Raw genomic sequence first — 18,322 nt, forward strand, 5'->3', positions numbered from 1 at the left:
ATGGAGTCACTCTTGGTTTACATACGTGTAAATGGGCTATGACTTCACTGGAGTTACTCCTGATTGACATTAGTGTAAGGGTATGTCTACACTACCCGCCGGATCGGCGGGTAGTGATCGATCTATCGGGGATCGATGTATCGCGTCTCGTCTAGACGTGATACATCGATCCCCGAACACGCTCCCCGTCGACTCCGGAACTCCACCAGGGCGAGAGGCGGAAGCGGAGTCGATGGGGGAGCGGCGGCCGTTGATCCCGCGCCACGAGGACACGAAGTAAGTCAATCTAAGTCCATCTAAGATACGTCGACTTCAGCTACGCTATTCTCGTAGCTGAAGTTGCGTATCTTAGATCGATCCCCCTCCGCCCCCCGTGTAGATCAGGCCTTAGTGAGTTCAGTAGCAGAACTCGCTACTTGTACACAAATGCCAAACGTGGGTTGTGTGGTTAACACACAGAGCAAAGCCAAACGAGGTCACAGTGCAGTCTGGGGACTATGGTGTGACAACACGATCCCTGCCTTGATATAAATGTCTGTGTAGATGGTCCCTGTTTAGGTTCACTCATTTGTGAAAGAGAGGAAATGAGAGCACACGAGAAAAATTGAAGAAAGCAGGAGCAATGGTGGGAAATGACAAATAAGAAAGAAATAGGGATGAAGCGAGAGAAATTGGCACCTGTAAACAGATGCAGAACCCACAGCCCCCCTCCCCACAGCCCCTGACTGTGGAAAAAGGGGGGGGCCTGAAAAGATTGGGGACCCATTTTAAACACTGTATAAGTGAGACAAAAGACGCCTGACCTCTTGTTCCTATGTCCTACATGGACTGATCTGAAAATAATTAGAGCTGAGCAGAGGATGGAAATTGCATTTCAGGGAGAATTTTGAGATTTCAGAATTTGTCTTTGATCCAGTTAGGAATGAAACCCGAACATTTCTAAATTCACCGCTAAAGCAAATTTGTGAAAAAAACCACCCTGGATCGATCAAAAGGTTTCCGCATCTTAATTTTATATCATAATACAGAGTGCAAAAAGTTTTGAATTTCAAAACGAGAAAGTCACTTAAAAACTAAAAAATCTAAACATTTCCCTTTGTAAATGTCAAAATGGAACATTTCAACATTGTCTCCAGAGCCCAGGAGCTGGAATATTCTATCACTTTGGAGAGGTTCAATCTAGTTTCCAAACTTCACCACCGAACAGAGGAAGTCTGAGAACCTCCCAACTTTGGGAAAACATGACTCTGGATTTGACACCTAAATCCCAGCTCTCTAGCTTGTGTTGAGAGCTAACGTCCATATAACATTTTCCTCTTTAAGGCCTGGTCTACACTTACCCCCCAATTCGAACTAAGGTACGCAACTTCAGCTACGTGAATAACGTAGCTGAAGTTCGAAGTACCTTAGTTCGAACTTACCTCAGTCCACACGCGGCAGGCAGGCTCCCCCGTCGACGCCGCGGTACTCCTCTCGTCCAGCTGGAGTACCGCAGTCGACGGCGATCACTTCCTGGTTCGACTTATCGCGTCCAGACAAGATGCGATAAGTCGAACCCAGAACTTCGATTCCCAGCCGCCGAACTAGCGGCTGGGTGTAGACATACCCTAAGGCTCAAATCCGGAGATCTGTACTCTGCGTCAGCCTGTGCTTTGTCGCTGAATGGGTGTGGAATAAGGAGGCTTCCAGACCACCCCTCGCACAGCTGCTAGGCCCAGCTGCTGTACCTGAGGACAGGGGCTGCTCCCTGCTACCGCCCCCATAAGGGGTGGACAAGGGGAGAAGGGAGGAGGGACCAAATTTCTGTCCCTACTCCTCACTAGCCAGTGAAGTGTCAGGCCACGATGGTCAGGCTCATTCTGACGGGTGACATCCATCATGATGCCAAGTCTGCTAAGAACGGAGCTCACAAGTTTGTGTTGGTTCAGCAGACTTGAACAGGGTTGGTTCAGACAAGCTGATTATCCTGAGCTCTTTCCATGTCTACAGTTATAAACCCAAGAGAGACAGAAAGAAAAAAAGAAAGAAAGCTAATTTCATATCTTTAGTTTTACAGCAGATACCAACTGACTAATACGTGTCTCAGATGTTCCTCAGTATCTTGGGTCCAATCCTGAGAGATGCTGAGCTCCCACAATTCCCGTTGGGCTAAATCACAAGAGGCGTTAATCACATGCAGCTCCTGTTCAACCTCAGCCAGCAAAGGTGCTGAGTAGGAAGGTGCGGAACAGCTCCCTAGTTTGTGCAGGTCAGTTCCAGGAGTCAAAACTGTCACCCTGCCTGCCAATAATTGAGACCTCGTGTGGATGTCAGAAGAATCAGGCCAGGGTTGAACCAGCAGCTGCACAAACATAAAAGCCTGAGACTTTCATGGCCAGATCCTCAGCTGCTGTGAATCACTGAAGTCAATGGAGCTATAGAGATTTTTACCTGCTGATAATCCGGCCCAGTCGATACTGAAACAAAGACCCAACATAAAAAGATTTGTCCGTTTTACCTGTGAAGACTTGACCAAACTTTCTTGTTCCCTCACGCTCTTAAATTCAGATCCCAGTGCAGACAAGCCATCCCAAGCACAAGGATGATTCAAACATTAATTTTACAAAGGTTTGTTTAAAGAAATCCACGAGAAAGCAAATTATGGACCCAATTCTCCCCTCACTCAGCCCAGCTTTACCCTGATGTACTCCCTATGGGCCTGAATTTGCTCTCTTATACTCATGTCAACGGTGAGCAGCTCCACAGATTCCAAGGGAATTACAGGTGTATAAAACCATTGCAAAGGAGAGGACAATCGGGCCTAGTGGTGGAGTTACATCAGATTTACTCTGGTCTAATTGAGATCAGAATCGGACCCATATGATCAAATCACCAGAGTGTTCCCAGGCCTGTGCGGGCAACTTAATAAACAAGTTGCATTTTTTCCCACAAGACAATTACTCCTTTCCTAATTCGCGGTATGCTAAGCCCATCAAAAGCTGGGTTTTGCTTCTCTTTAATCCCTACTATAAAAAAAGGGAGTTTTGCAAGCACAGTTTTTATAGAGCTGGGATTCCCTGCAATGAAACTAGACCGTCTCCTATAACGTATGATAGGTGTGTTTAAGTATAGTTCAAGTTGTTGCTCAGCAAAATGTGCGGTGGGGCTAACACCCCAAGCTCATAAACCTCATCATTATCCAGCCAAGGCCCGTTCGCCTAACAGATAAAAAGGTGAAAGCATCAGTTCTGATTTCAGAGGGATCCACGCTTGGCTACTTTTCACTCTGCTGCCCTGCTCAAGCTTTTCTTAACTTCACCATCTGCCTTTATTCCTCCTCTAATCAGCCACAATGTCTTGCCGATCCTATCGCATTAGCTCTGGAGGTGGTGGTGTCCGGAGTTTCAGTTCTTGCTCAGCTGTCATACCAAGAAGCATAAGGCAATACAGCTTCAGCACTGTCTCATCTCGGGGAGGGGGTGGCGTGGGCTATAGAGGACTAGGATACTTTGGCAGCAGAAGTCTCAGTGGCGTAGCCTCCGGCAAACCCAGAATGGCCGTTGGTAGCTGTCGTTCTGCAAGATATGGGTATGGGAATGCTGGTCTTGCATATGGCTATGGCGGTGCTGGCTTTGGCTACAGAGTGGGTGGGATCTGTGGGCCTTGTCCACCCACTATCACACCCGTCCAAGTCAACCCGCTCCTGCTCCAACCTCTCAACCTGGAGATCGACCCCAACGTTCAGTCGGTGAAATATCAGGAGAAGGAGCAGATCAAGTGCCTCAACAACAAATTCGCTTCTTTCATTGACAAGGTGAGATGGGAGATCACACTCTTCACTGGTGGTTCGCCATAGGAATGTCAGACACAACTCGCGCTGACATTTCGGAGATGAAGCCCGAGATTTTCTACATTTTTTAGCTGTCCAAAATGTCTAAGGGATTTGGAGTTCCCAAATCTCAGCCTAAAATTACAGTGAGGGTCTGATTCTCATTCACACTAAGGCCACTTTATGTCACTCCAGCAGTGCAAAAGGGCCTTCATGGGGGATATAAATACACTATCAGGGTGGGATAAAGTGGTTTTAATGTAAATAAGAATCAGGCTCCAAGTTTCTAATGTTATATTCAGAGAGTCCCTTATTTTTCTCCCACACCAGCCTAAGTGTTGATTTCAGTGGAGTTACTTCTGATTTACACTGGTGTGAGAGACAGTCTAGGATCTGCGCTGTTTCAACCATAAATAGAATAAATCAGAGGTACGCGTCGCTTTCTCTGTAACTGCTCGATCCATTTCTCATGTTTAACAGTATGTTTCTGAATAACCTCATTATGAAGAGATGAACGCCAAATTTTACATTTCTGTTATCTCCATTCTTCTGAAAACATGTACATGACTCATGTCTTTTGTTTCGCATTTTGCTGATTCCGGGGAATCCATTCTGGCAGTAATATGAGAGATTTCATAGATTATAAAGCCAGAAGGGATCACTGTGATCATCTAGCCTGACCTCTGTACAATCCAAGCCATAGGACTTCTCTGAATGAATTCCTTGTTTGAACTATTGGTGCCTATTTGTTACCAGTCTAACGCATTGATATGTTTTGAAAGCTTCAAAAGTGAACTTTCTTCCTCTCGGGATTCAGGTCCGATTCCTGGAGCAGCAGAACAAGGTGCTGGAGACCAAATGGAGCTTTTTGCGGGAGCAAAAACACTACCAGAATAACATGGAGCCCATGTTTGAAGCTTATATCAGTAACTTGAAGAGGCAGCTGGAGAACCTCGGATGTGACCGAGCTAAGCTGGAGACAGAACTGCACAACATGCAGGACATCTTGGAGGATTACAAGAGAAAGTAAGCGTGAAAAGATGCAGTTTAATAATAGGTTGTTAAACTCAATGTCTCCGAACATGTACATAGCTGCATGCATTGTTGACTCACCACTATTCAAGAGGGTGGAGAAGCTTCTGACTATAGGTAGGCAGTTTCAGATATATCTTGACTAACTAAATAACTGCCCGGCTTTTCAAAGATGCTGAGTGCTCAAAAATCATAAGAACGGCCATACGGGTCAGACCAATGGTCCATCTAGCCCAGTATCCTGTCTTCCAGCCGTGGCTGGTACCAGATGCTTCAGAGGGAAAGAACAGACCAGGGTAATTATTGAGTGATCCATTCCCTATCATCCAGCCCCAGCTTCTGGCAGTCAGAGGTTTAGGGACACTCAGAGCGTGGCATTGTGTCCCTGAGCATCTTGGTTAATAGCTGTTGATGGACCTTTCCTCTGTCAACTTAGCTAATTCTTTTTTTAACTCTGTTATGCTTTTGGCCTTCACAGCATCCCCTGGCAATGAGTTCCACAGGTTGACTGTGTGAGGAAGTACTTCCTTTTGTTTGTTTTTGTTTGCCTATTAATTTCACTGGGTGACCGTAGGTTCTTGTGTTATGGGAAGGGGCAAATACCTCTTCTTTATTCACTTTCTCCACACCATTCATGATTTTATACACCTCTATCATATCCCCACTTAGTAAGCTGAAAAGTCCTAGCCCGTTTAGTCCCTCCTCATATGGAAGCTGTTCCAGACCCCGAATCATTTTTGTTGCCCTTCTCCATACTTTTTCCAATTTTAATATATCTTTTTTGAGGCGAGATGACCAGAACCGCACACAATATTCAAGGTGTGGGAATACCATGGATTTATATAGTGGCATTCTGATATTCTCTGTTTTATTATCTATCCCTCGTCACTACTGAAAATCTTGGCCTTCGGTTCTACCTCTAGGCACCCAAGTTTGTAAATGTGTTATTTATTCAACAAGTATATTATAGCTACAGCATAGGGTTGCCAATTTTGGTTGGACGTATTCCTGGAGGTTTTATCACATGACATAATCTTTAATTAAAGATTAATCTTCGATTCATGGAGACTCCAGGACAATCCTGGAGGGCTGGAAACCCTACTACAGCACCTGCACAATGTAATCTTTCTCCGTGGGTCTCCTAGGTGCTACTGGGATACAAGTAACAAATAATAATATACTAGGACATTATCACTTAGGGAGAGCTACACATTACACCAATTATGGGTTTACACTCGTCGTTAAACAGTCTGCTTGAAGAGAACTTTACAACATTTTAGTTAAGTAGCGACCTTGGCAGATACTTTAAATGTGAATATGTACAACTAGGCTTGGAAGGATTAGATTTTTGTCAGTAAACAGTAAACGTCAATTTCACCATACACACACAGACAGATGAAAAAATATTCCCATGTCGGCAAAGTAAGAGAAATGCTGCTTGAGACCTCGTTAGAGGTTGATTTAATGATATTTACTTTGTACATTTTGACATGCGATGGTGACAATTTGTTTTTAGTGATTATAAATCTTTACGGTTTTTGACCCTCAACAGCTACTGTCCTTAAATAATTTCTGTCTGACCCTCCCCATTCTCTGAGCCCCCTATAATTTCCTGCAACACTGAAAATTTAAATAGAGAACACTAAAAAAATGCTTAAAATCTATAATTTTGCACAATTGTGAATATTTAAATCAATATAAATTTCAAAATATCTTAAAATAAATATCAACATTATCTATTGAAATGACAAAAAAAATCGAATTCTGCAAACATACACCATAAGGCACGTACAGCATATGGTACATCAACTGACTGAGTGCACAGAGTCATCTGCAGTTGTTCTGGAATTCCAAAATGCACCAAGGTATTTTTTTTCTTAGCTAAACAAAAAATAATCCTCTTCCCTCTCAGGTATGAAGAGGAATGCAATCGTCGAACCTGTGCTGAGAACGAGTTTGTAGTACTTAAGAAGGTGAGCAATGTGCAGATCGGCTACAACCTTATCAAACACCTGCTGCCCAGATTTTAATAGAACACTGATGGCATATCGTGATTTTTTATCTCATCTGAAGGAAAAACAATGCAAAGTTCATACTTACAAAAAATAGAGCAGGTTGAAATTTTTTGAAATTCCAAACATTTTTTCCTGAAAAATGTAAAAAAAAAAAAAAAAAAAAAATCACTTTATTTTGCCATTTTTAACCCCCTGAAATAATAATTCATGAAATGATGGTTAGAGGTGAAAAAATTCAAAAATGCATATGTGATATTGGAGACTAATATTTTTAAAGATATTTAGGCACTTAACTCCCATGGGTGTTGCTCCCATCAAACTCACTTAGATGCTTTTGAAAATCCCGCTAGGCATCTATCTGTATCTCCAGGTATCTAAATACATTTGTAAATCTAGCCCTTAGTCTCACTGAAAGTCAGTAGGATTTAGATTCCTAAGTGCCTGATTTCAGAGTAGCAGCCATGTTAGTCTGTATCCACAAAAAGAACAGGAGTACTTGTGGCACCTTAGAGATTAACAAATTTATTAGAGCATAAGCTTTCGTGGGCTACAACCCACTTCTTCGGATGCATATGAGTTACTTTTGAAAATGACGCATGTGCTTCTAAATCACTCAGGTGTTTTGAAAATATTATCCTATGGTCTTTGTCCATCAGAGCTTTTGAGGATGCATGTTTTCAGGAAACTCAAATTCCTCTTTTCAGAGATATTTAGGGCCAGATTTTCAAAAGGGCTCAGCTGTATAAATAACGGAATTGTTGATTCATTGGCAATTCTGAAAAATCTGGAAAAAAATTGTTTCAGGTTAAAAAATGTGTTTTGTGCCAAATGAAGCATTTCATTTTGATTTTGAGCATTTGAAAATGGTTTTGACTCTTTTCAAATAAAATTAAAGGACATTTTAAAACAAAAGGGCATTTTGAAGCAAAAAATGAAAACCTTTCCGTTTGAAAATGTCAAAACAAAATATTTTGATTTCACTGGCATTTTTGTTTACCCAAACCATTTGGTGAAACCAGCATGAAGCCATGAAACATTTCGGTGTCACCAAATCTGCTTTTTTCACCCCCCAAAAGTCTCATACAGCAAATTTCATCCATCTCTACACAACATCCTGAAGCTTCTATTGAGCACATTGGAAAATCTGGGCACCTCATTTAGTTGTTAAACAGGAGCTGATCAGGTCACTTTTGAAAATCACTAAAACCCTCTAACCTCCTTGGGAGCTCCGGGTGTTCACCAACCTTTGCAAATTAAGCCACTTATTTAGGAGCCCAAAATGTGGATTTAGGAGGAGATTTTCAAAGATGTTAGACCCCCACACCCATTGACTTCCAATGGGAGTTAGATGCCCTTTGACTCTTTTAAAATCTCCCATTAGCTGCCTAGGCTTACCCTGGTTTTGTCCTTCTGGCTGTCGATACAACAGACCATTAGGCTGGTCTATGGAGGTGACCTATTTATCTTCCTTTCTCCCGTATATTGATGATTTTGCATGTAAGAATATAAAGATGGAAAGAATGAAATAATATGGAAAAATTAAACTGCTTAGAAATGACAATCCAGGTGATGGCGTTATTAACCCGATTTTGTTCTAGCATTAACAGAAATGTCTTATAATCAATTAGAAGTTATCTCACTGTATTTCCGATTCTCTGCAGGATGTGGACAGTGCTTACATGAACAAGGCAGAACTAGAAGTCAAAGTGGAATCCCTCATAGACGAGATCACCTTCCTGAGATGCATATATGAAGAGGTAACGACATTTCCTACTCCAGTCAGGCTTTTATGAGGAGAAGAAAACAATGAATGCTGGTATTTTCCAAAGGGCTTTATGGGAGTTAACCCCCGCTGGCGAAATTCATGGGGAATTTCGTGCCAGACTCCCTTAGTCTAAGAATCAGAGAGTTTACAGCCAGAAGGGACCACCAGGTCATCTAGTCAGACCTCCTGTGTAGTACAGGCCACTAAACTCTACCCAGCTTCCCCTGTATTGAGCCCAATATCCTGGATATGGCTAAAGTATTATAGCCCTGAGGAGACTAAACTACTGTGTGCCACAAGCAGGGGACAGGAGGGACTAAGATGCACCAGTGCCTGAGACCCCTGCAATGGCAGGGAATTGAAATTTGGAAATCCCTTTGAAAACCCCACCTGAAGGGAATAATAACGCCTGGTGGCAGGTGATCTGTTAGAGGAAGGAAAGGGACAAAGGAGGTTGGTTTAAAAGGGCACATTTGAATGTGGCCATTTACCTCAGCTGAGGATCTGGACCTGTTAGTCAGCTGAATCTATATTGAGCCTAAGGGACCGGTTCCATGGTGCGATCCTTGGTAAGACCAACAGGCCCAGATCCTCAAAGGTATTTTGGTGCCTAACTCTCATTGAAATCAGTGGGAATTAGGTACCTAGCTACCTTTGAAGATCAGGGCCTTAGGGCCTGATTTTAATTTACACTCTGGGCTTTCTTATGCCTTTCTTACACTGCTCTGGCAGTGTAAAGGGGCCTGAAGTGGGGCATCATTTGCACTCGGTTTAAGGCCTCTTTCCACTGCTGATCCCTTACGGCCAGTTTCTTCTTTGACTTGCTCTACGCTGACACCAGCTTAGCTCTGCTGATTTCAGAGGAGTCCTTCCTTGTTTACGCAAGTGAAAGAAGAAGGCGTCTACCTCAGGCCTGGGCTACGCTTAAAATTTTGGTGGACATAGCTACAGCATTCAGGGATGTGAAAATCCACACCCCTGCGACCACAGCCTGGTGTAGACGCACAGGTCGATGGAAGAAAACTTCCACCAACCTAGCTCCCATTGCACCAGGCGGAGGAGTTCTTACAGTGACAGACAGACACCTTCTGTTGGGCTTACATTATGGGCTTACAGGGACATAGTTTCAGTGCTGTAGCACCCACAGTGTAGACATGGCCTCAACCAGCCTTGCTGGAAAAAGAGGTTAATGGACACATTTCACTGAAAACCAGGTGCATTCAAATCAAAAAATCCCTCTCCTCTATTTTGGATTAAACCTGAAACTGCAAAATATGTAGGAAGTATCTTGTTATCTGTGAACAGAGGAACAAAGCCAGGAAAGCACCCTATAGTCGAAAGAGAGCCTAAGATATAAGCCCTTGTATCAGAGGTCTGGTACGAGGCCTGAGCTGAAGCAATGGGCAAGCTTTGCTGATATAAAGCAAAGTTAGCAAACGTCAGGCTGTGAGCAAATGTCGGGCTCTGCCTGCGTGCAACTGCACAGAATCTGGCAAGAACAGGGCGGATATTGCAGAAATACACATTCCTAAGAAGTGCTAATCACCGAGCACTCACGCAAACACATCCCGATATCAAGTGGTACCAGACCATCCCAATATCAAGGATGGTACAAAAACATTCCCCAAGGATAACAGGAACACGCTGACCCCTCCCAAAAGATAAGGTCAGGATGACATTACGTAATAGAGATGTTTTGATCGAACCAACATGTACAAAGAGATGGGTGATAACTAGCCACCTCAGGGGGCAGTAACTAATTATGTCAGAGGGGCAATACGTAACTTGTTTGTATCGGGGTATAAAGATGTATTTCAGAGGGAGTATCTTTGTCTGGCCCAGGGAGGAACAGAAAATCCTGCCGTTCACTGAGCTGGTCCATTGTTGTGGGCATACATGTATTAGTGGTCTGGTAGAGTCTGCGGGATACTAGTACCATGCTTCGTCAACAATAGACCTGGCTGGGTGCCTTCGTCCCTTAACGGATCTTGTTGTCATTGTGTGGTTCGCTCGAGGTCTGCCAGCTGTCTGCGCAGGGCTGGGGTGGCACAGAGAGGGAACACACACATGCACCCAAACATCTATCCACAGGGGTCTGTTTTGGGACTGGCTCTGTTCAATATCTTCATCAACGACTTAGATATTGGCATAGAAAGTACGCTTATTAAGTTTGCAGATGATACCAAACTGGGAGGGATTGCAAATGCTTTGGAGGATAGGGTCAAAATTCAAAATTATCTGGACAAATTGGAGAAATGGTCTGAGGTAAACAGGATGAAGTTTAATAAAGACAAATGCAAAGTACTTCACGTAGGAAGGAACAATCAGTTTCATACATACAGAATGGGAAGAGACTGTCTAGGAAGGAGTACGGCAGAAAGGGACCTAGGGGTTATAGTGGACCACAAGCTAAATATGAGTCAACAGTGTGACGCTGTTGCAAAAAAAGCAAACATGATTCTGGGATGTATTAACAGGTGTGTTGTGAGCAAGACACGAGAAGTCATTCTTCCGCTCTACTCTGCTCTGGTTAGGCCTCAGCTGGAGTATTGTGTCCAGTTCTGGGCACCGCATTTCAAGAAAGATGTGGAGAAATTGGAAAGGGTCCAGAGAAGAGCAACAAGAATGATTAAAGGTCTTGAGAACATGACCTATGAAGGAAGGCTGAAAGAATTGGGTTTGTTTAGTTTGGAAAAGAGAAGACTGAGAGGGGACATGATAGCAGTTTTCAGGTATCTAAAAGGGTGTCATAAGGAGGAGGGAGAAAACTTGTTCATCTTAGCCTCTAAGAATAGAACAAGAAGCAATGGGCTTAAACTGCAGCAAGGGAGGTTTAGGTGGGACATTAGGAAAAAGTTCCTAACTGTCAGGGTGGTTAAACACTGGAATAAATTGCCTAGGGAGGTTGTGGAATCTCCATCTCTGGAGAGATTTAAGAGTAGGTTAGATAAATGTCTATCAGGGATGGTCTAGACAGTATTTGGTCCTGCCATGAGGGCAGGGGACTGGACTCGATGACCTCTCGAGGTCCCTTCCAGTCCTAGAGTCTATGAATCTATGAATCTTACCACACAAACAATTGATGAATTTAATATCTCCTGCAGGAAATTGCTTGCCTCCAAGCATCCATTTTGGACACCTCTGTTATTGTGCAAATGGACAACAGCCGAGGCCTGAACATGGATGACATCATCGCTGATGTCAAAGCTCAGTACGAAGACATCGCCAACAGGAGCCGAGCTGAGGCAGAGTCCTGGTACCAGTGCAAGGTGAGTCACCACAGAGAGAAAGGGATTATGGATGACTCTGACACTGATCTCATCATAGAAATAGTTCAATTCACATGAATGAGAGCGCATACAGACAGGAAACTGGCTTTCCATAATTCAAGAGATACATGAAATGACAGACAGGCTATGTCTACACTACCGCGGTAAGTCGACCTACGCTACACAACTCCAGCTATGTGAATAACGTAGCTGGAGTCGACGTACCTTAAGCCGAGTTACTGCGGGGTCTCCACCGCAGGAGTTTCTCCCGTCAACTTACCTTACTCTTCTCGTCGGGGGTAGAGTACAGGGGTCGACTGGAGATATCTGCAATCAATTTGGCGGGTCTTCACTAGACCTGCTAAATCGACTGCCGGTGGATCGATCTCAAAGCATCGATCCCGGCTGTAGTGTAAACCTGCTCACAGTGTATGAAATGTATACTATTATCTCCCAAAACTGTGTTAGGATTTAGTCTCAGTGAAAAATGATCAAGATATAGGCTATCTCCTCAGCTGTGCACACTTAACTTCACTGGAGTTACACCCGTTTAATCTGCAGAGGATCTGCTTTTATGGAAATATTATAACTTCCCATTCAGATTTAAGGCACTTTTTAAAACTCGGGTTCCTTCTCTTAATTATAAAATAACAATAACTTAATTAATTAATTAGTAATAAATAACAATCATAATTAATAATACCAATTTCTTCTAATGCATATCATTTTCTTTGATATATCTCAAAGTGTTTTACAAAGGGGGTCAGTAGCATTACCCCATTTGACAGATGGGAAAATAAAGGCACACAGAAGGAAGGGACTTGCCCGAGGTCACCCAGGAAAGCAGTGGCAGAGCCAAAAATTGAAGCCTGTTTTCCTGAGGCCCAGCCCAGTGCCTGCTCCATAGGCCAGTCTTGGCCAGACAAGAAGGCTATGAAACATGTTTTCACAATCTGTGTTGCACCTTCAGCCATTACTCATATAGAGGACAATAGTCTACTACAGCTGACCTCTAAAGGAGCTCCTCTTTCAGCTCAAGTAGTAGAGGTCTGTGCTTTAGTGCTCAAGATATAGCATTCAAACCCTGCCAGAGACCCATGAGTAGCTCATCATAGTTACACTGCAGTTTTTGGTGCTTTGTAACTGGTCTGTTTATTATAACTGCATCTTCTCTCTCACCTAAGTATGAGGAGCTGAAGGTAACCGCTAGCAAACACTGCGACAACCTGCACAGCACAAGGAATGAGATTACGGAGCTGAACCGGGTGATTCAGAGACTGCACGGAGAACTTGAAAATGTTAAAGCCCAGGTGAGTGTGACACACTGGCAAAGTGTGTATAATGCATCAATAACGACACACAAATGCTATGTAAAGGATCCAGTGCTACATGATAACCAAAAACTGCCCCATTATAACAGCTCATCATTAAAAAAAAATCTTAATTACAAATTAGGTTGCACCACTTGACAGTTCTGAAGAAACTGCTGGTGCCTAGACTAGTGACCAAGCCATGAAAGGATAATAGTTTACTACTGCTACCAGCTGACAGAGTTACTCCCTAACTCAAGTTAAGGAGAGGGTCCAGAGAAGAGCAACAAGAATGATTAAAGGTCTTGAGAACATGACCTATGAAGGAAGGCTGAAAGAATTGGGTTTGTTTAGTTTGGAAAAGAGAAGACTGAGAGGGGACATGATAGCAGTTTTCAGGTATCTAAAAGGGTGTCATAAGGAGGTGGGAGAAAACTTGTTCATCTTAGCCTCTAAGGATAGAACAAGAAGCAATGGGCTTAAACTGCAGCAAGGGAGGTTTAGGTTGGACGTTAGGAAAAAGTTCCTAACTGTCAGGGTGGTTAAACTCTGGAATAAATTGCCTAGGGAGGTTGTGGAATCTCCATCTCTGGAGATATTTAAGAGTAGGTTAGATAAATGTCTATCCGGGATGGTCTAGACAGTATTTGGTCCGCCAGGAGGGCAAGGGACTGGACTCGATGACTTCTCGAGGTCCCTTCCAGTCCTAGAATCTATGAATCTATGAATCTATAAGTGGTAGAGGCCTGTATTGTGAAGCTGACACACTCCACAGAAGTCTAAAGTTAAGCAAAAAGAGGCCACCTCCAGTTAACAGTTTTGGATGTACAACCAACTTTAAATGACTGAACGAATAAATAAGCAGAATCAATGGTTGGGTTTTTCAAAGCCCATTCAAATTAATGGAAGTTGTGCGCCTAAATCTTCCAGTCAGCTTTGAAACTCTCAGTCAATGGCCCTATCTCCGGTAAGCCGTTTATAAAGCAAAACAATATAACTAGAATAGCCGGTCTGTCACCAGAGGCCCATGTAGCCTGTAAGATCTAAATCTAGGGACTTAGTTCCCCAGGCTGTGTGCTAATACCTCTGTGGGAAGGCTGATGAGAGAGAAACCCTCAGCTGGCAAAGTGGTTGTGAATTTACTCCAAGGAGCAGTTTTACTTCAGTTTTTATGATACCTTACAAGGCACTGTTGAGCTAAATATTCTGACACCAGTGTGTTGAGTGTGTCAGGCCTGATGAGAGTTACAGTATAGTGGGCCCTCTGCCACTTGGCGTTGAGGGGCTCCTAGGGTCACATGGCGAGGAGGACAGTGTAAAATCCTGTCTAGAACAGGACCTCTTTCCCTGTGGGCATAGTTTCTGAGAGAGTAGAAGTCAAGAGGCATGGTGTTTCCTCTGCCACAGTGCCTACCAGTCTTGCTTCTCAAGCATTGCTAGGCCAGCCATGGGCCAAGCCTTCCACTTCTCTGCTAAACTCGTTTCATCCTCTGCTGCCTTTGTCTGTTTTGTCCACTTGAGGCATCCCTGTCTGACACCTGGATAGTGAGCTCTCTGGGGCCCGGGCTGTCTTCTTTGTGATGTGTCTGTCCAGTGCTTAGGCTGTACTGTAACAACAGTGAACGCTATTAAGAGGAAGTCAGAAGACATTTCTGAGAAGATGTCTCAGTTCCTCATAGTCTACCAGAAGGGCAGACAGATTCAGGCACTCTTGGCCGGAAGAAGTTCACAGTCTAGTTCAAAAGAATAGACATGGATATTGCTTTATTCAAGCATCCCTCAGCCTGATCAGTTTTTCAGCCCGAATCCAAAAAATTTGAGCCTTCAATTTGCAACAAAAGAGAGTCTCTTCAAATGAGTCACACGGAATGCATTTATCTCCCGCCTCTGCAGCGATGCAAACTGGAAGGAGCCATCGCAGAAGCCGAGGAACGGGGAGAGATGGCTCTCAAAGACGCCAAGTGTAAACTGGCCGACCTGGAGGCTGCGCTGACGAAAGCCAAGCAGGACCTGGCTTGCCAACTGCGGGAGTACCAAGAGCTGATGAACGTCAAGCTGGCCCTGGATATCGAGATCGCCACCTACAGGAAGCTGCTGGAAGGAGAGGAGAGCAGGTGAGTTCATAGCACAATCCTACAAATCACTGATCAGGGAAGAATAACAATTAATTTAAAACGCCTGTCAAAATAAAGGGTACAATCCTGCAACCCTTCCTTCAAGTTATACTCCATGTACTTGCAAGTCATCTCATTGCAAACTGTGGGGGAAATTATCAGAAGCACATAACTGATGTAGAAGCAGAGCTGAGTGAAATTCAGCTGAAACTTTTTTCCAATGAAAAAACACAGCTTCCGGTCCATTGAAGCATTTTATGAATTCATGCTGAATTCACCGGATTATTACACTTAAAAAACCCCAAGAGACCAAAAGTAAAAACTTTCAGTTTGACACCTTTTAAACGAAATGGTTTGATTTTTTTTTCCCATCTGAAATGACTTTTCACTTCAAAATTTAGTTCACTCTCATTAAAACAAAACTTAAAAAAAATTAAAAGAAAACAAAACAAATGAAACTAAACATTTCATTTCAAGATGGATGAGACACTGTTCTCAGTGGTGGCAGATGACAGAACAAGGAGCAATGGTCTCAAGTTGCAGTGGGGGAGGTCTAGGTTGGATATTAGGAAACACTATTTCACTAGGAGGGTGGTGAAGCACTGGAATGCTTTACCTAGGGAGGTGGTGGAATCTCCATCCTTAGAGGTTTTTAAGGCCCGGCTTGACAAAGCCCTGGCTGGGCTGATTTAGTTGGGAATTGGTCCTGCTTTGAGCAGGGGGTTGGACTAGCAGACCTCCTGAGGTCCCTTCCAACCCTGATATTCTATGATTCTATGATTTTGTCAGGAGCGCCGCCAGCTTTTTTACCACCCTAGGGGTAAAAAAGGTCCCGCCCCTGAAATGCCGCCCCCGACAGAGGCGGCGGAAGGTCCCGCCCCCGAAATACCACCGCCGCGGTCGCCGCCCCCCAAATGTTAGTGCTCTAGGCGACCGCCTAGGTCGCCTAATGGGTTGTGCCGGCCCTGCATTTTGTTCCACCTAAAAGGATTTTTCCCCGTGGTTTTTTTTTTTTTTTGTTCTCTGAAAATTTTTGTTTCAGGTAGACCCCAAATATTTTTGTTTCTTCAGTTCGGTCATTGACTCATGAAATCAGTTATTTGCACAGCTCTACTTACGACGATAATCCCTTTTGAAGTCAATAGCACTTAGGGTGACCAGATGTCCCAATTTTATAGGCACACTCCCGATATTTGTGGGTTTTTCTTATATAGGCGCCTATTACCCCTGATCCCCTGCCCTGATTTTTCACACTTGCTCTCTGGTCACCTTAATAGCACTTTGGATCCTAATGCACTTACGCACTTTTGATAAATTTACCCAATAGGTCTACTGGCATGAGTAAGTGCTGCCCGTGTGCAGGATTGGGACCTATCGGGGAAAAAAATTACAATGTTTGTGTGTATTGGACAGTCAAATCAAATATTTCCAAACCACAGTCTGAGTCTGCTGCAAACATCACCTGATCTCAAGGCTTACAGCTAATTAATGATATAGGTAATGATAATAAGCAGGTAGCTAAAACATAAGAACATAAGAATGGCCATACTGAGTCAGATCAAAGGTCCATCTAGCCCAGTATCCTGTCTTCCGACAGTGGCCAATGCCACGTGCTTCAGAGGGAATGAACAGAACAGGGAATCGTCAAGTGATCCATCCCCTGTCGCCCAATTCCCAGCTTCTGGCAAACCCTGTTTCTTACATTTTAAACCTTTCTTCATTTTCCCCTTCTAATAGGTTGTGTGGAGAAGGTGTTTGCCCCGTCAATATTTGTAAGTACCAGGAATATTCTCCTTCTTAGACGTCCGAAACGATTCATCTTTTACAGCAAAAGTCATAAACTGAGCTCCAATCTCTTGCTTTTTTTATTTGCAGCTGTGTGTAGATCCCAAGGGGGGGTTGTGTGTGACGGCGACCCCTGCTTTGGAGGCAGCTATTCGTCCAGCAGCAGAACACTACTCAAAACCGGAGGTGTTCTTAGCAGTGGGGGTATATGCGACGCTAGGATTGGAAGAAGCAGCGTCGCAAATTTGGGAGACGTATGTGCACCGTGCGTTCCTACCGGCGGATACAGCACTCGCAGTGGAAGGAGCTCTAATGTCAAATGCGTATCGACTACCAGCTCCTACAGAACAAAATATTAAAGGAGAGCTCTAGAAAGTCCTCACTTCGCTGCCTAGTGACAGCAATACCTGCTACCAGCACTAACGGCATTAGGGGATTTTAAAGATTACAGCCCATTCTCCATTGCTTGCTGCATGAAGCATTTTTAATTTCTGGGGGAGCTTCTGTTATGAGGCAGCTGTCTGAGCGTTAGTTTTACAAAGCTGCTCTTCTGAAATTTTCCTCTTCCTCCTGGGTTACTGAGGTCTAGCTTGTCTAGCATTGTAAGACCATTTGATTAGGGTCTATTGTTAGTATGCTGTATGTACTAAGGAATCGAATCATTTGTGAAGATATCTGGCTCAAAAGAAGGTCTCAGTGATACTGGGAAATTCACAGAGTCTTGCTGTTCAATGCCTTTCCTCAAATGAGTATGAACCAACTGCAAATATGAAGATCTATCATTTTTCAGCTCCTATGGTGTATTCCGTAGTATTAGCTAACTGCACCAGTTCACCACTACATGATTGTTTGCAAAGGGCAAACCACTGATGTGCAGATTGTATCTTGTTCATAATTTCCTGTTTTGTTCCATTTTTCTTTGTTTTATTCCATTTTTCCAATAAACTGACATAGCAGATCAACGCTTGCAGTCGGGTGATTTCCAGTTTTGAAGTCTTAATTAGGCAACTAGGCAGTTCTAATGAGTTAGTCGCTCACAGAACTCACTGGCCTTTGGAAAATGTAAGGGTAATCTAATAGCAGTAAGAAAAGATGGGAAACCCATCAGGTGCTGAGAAGCACATTGATAGCACCTTGAGAAGTGCCTGATAAATACAGAGAGATCCCTAGCTAGCTAGCTAGATGGGGGTGTATGGGGATAGATAGATAGATAGATAGATAGAT

General features: G+C 43.6%; 1 protein-coding gene across 1 annotated transcript; it reads left to right on the plus strand.

Annotated features, from left to right (window-relative positions):
• The first annotated feature begins 3,331 nt into the window (after positions 1 to 3,331).
• LOC112119666 (keratin, type II cytoskeletal cochleal-like) lies at positions 3,332 to 17,457 on the plus strand. The gene is made up of 9 exons (XM_026660768.1): positions 3,332 to 3,793; positions 4,626 to 4,834; positions 6,753 to 6,813; positions 8,517 to 8,612; positions 11,725 to 11,889; positions 13,074 to 13,199; positions 15,093 to 15,313; positions 17,051 to 17,085; positions 17,189 to 17,457. The coding sequence occupies exons 1-9, from the start codon at positions 3,332 to 3,334 to the stop codon at positions 17,455 to 17,457; spliced, it is 1,644 nt and encodes a 547-aa protein (XP_026516553.1).
• The last annotated feature ends 865 nt before the right edge of the window (positions 17,458 to 18,322 follow it).

The sequence above is a fragment of the Terrapene carolina genome, unplaced genomic scaffold (genome assembly GCF_002925995.2).
Source record: "Terrapene carolina triunguis isolate 2854851 unplaced genomic scaffold, T_m_triunguis-2.0 Scaffold836, whole genome shotgun sequence".
In the NCBI taxonomy this organism is placed as follows: Eukaryota; Metazoa; Chordata; order Testudines; family Emydidae; genus Terrapene; species Terrapene triunguis.

Bases quoted from the DNA above. Each gene is read 5' to 3' on its own strand.
- LOC112119666 (XM_026660768.1), top strand. From the start codon at position 3,332: ATGTCTTGCCGATCCTATCGCATTAGCTCTGGAGGTGGTGGTGTCCGG. The intron at 4,835-6,752 runs GTAAGCGTGAAA...CTTCCCTCTCAG, and splicing joins TTGGAGGATTACAAGAGAAA to GTATGAAGAGGAATGCAATC. The intron at 8,613-11,724 runs GTAACGACATTT...TATCTCCTGCAG, and splicing joins TGAGATGCATATATGAAGAG to GAAATTGCTTGCCTCCAAGC.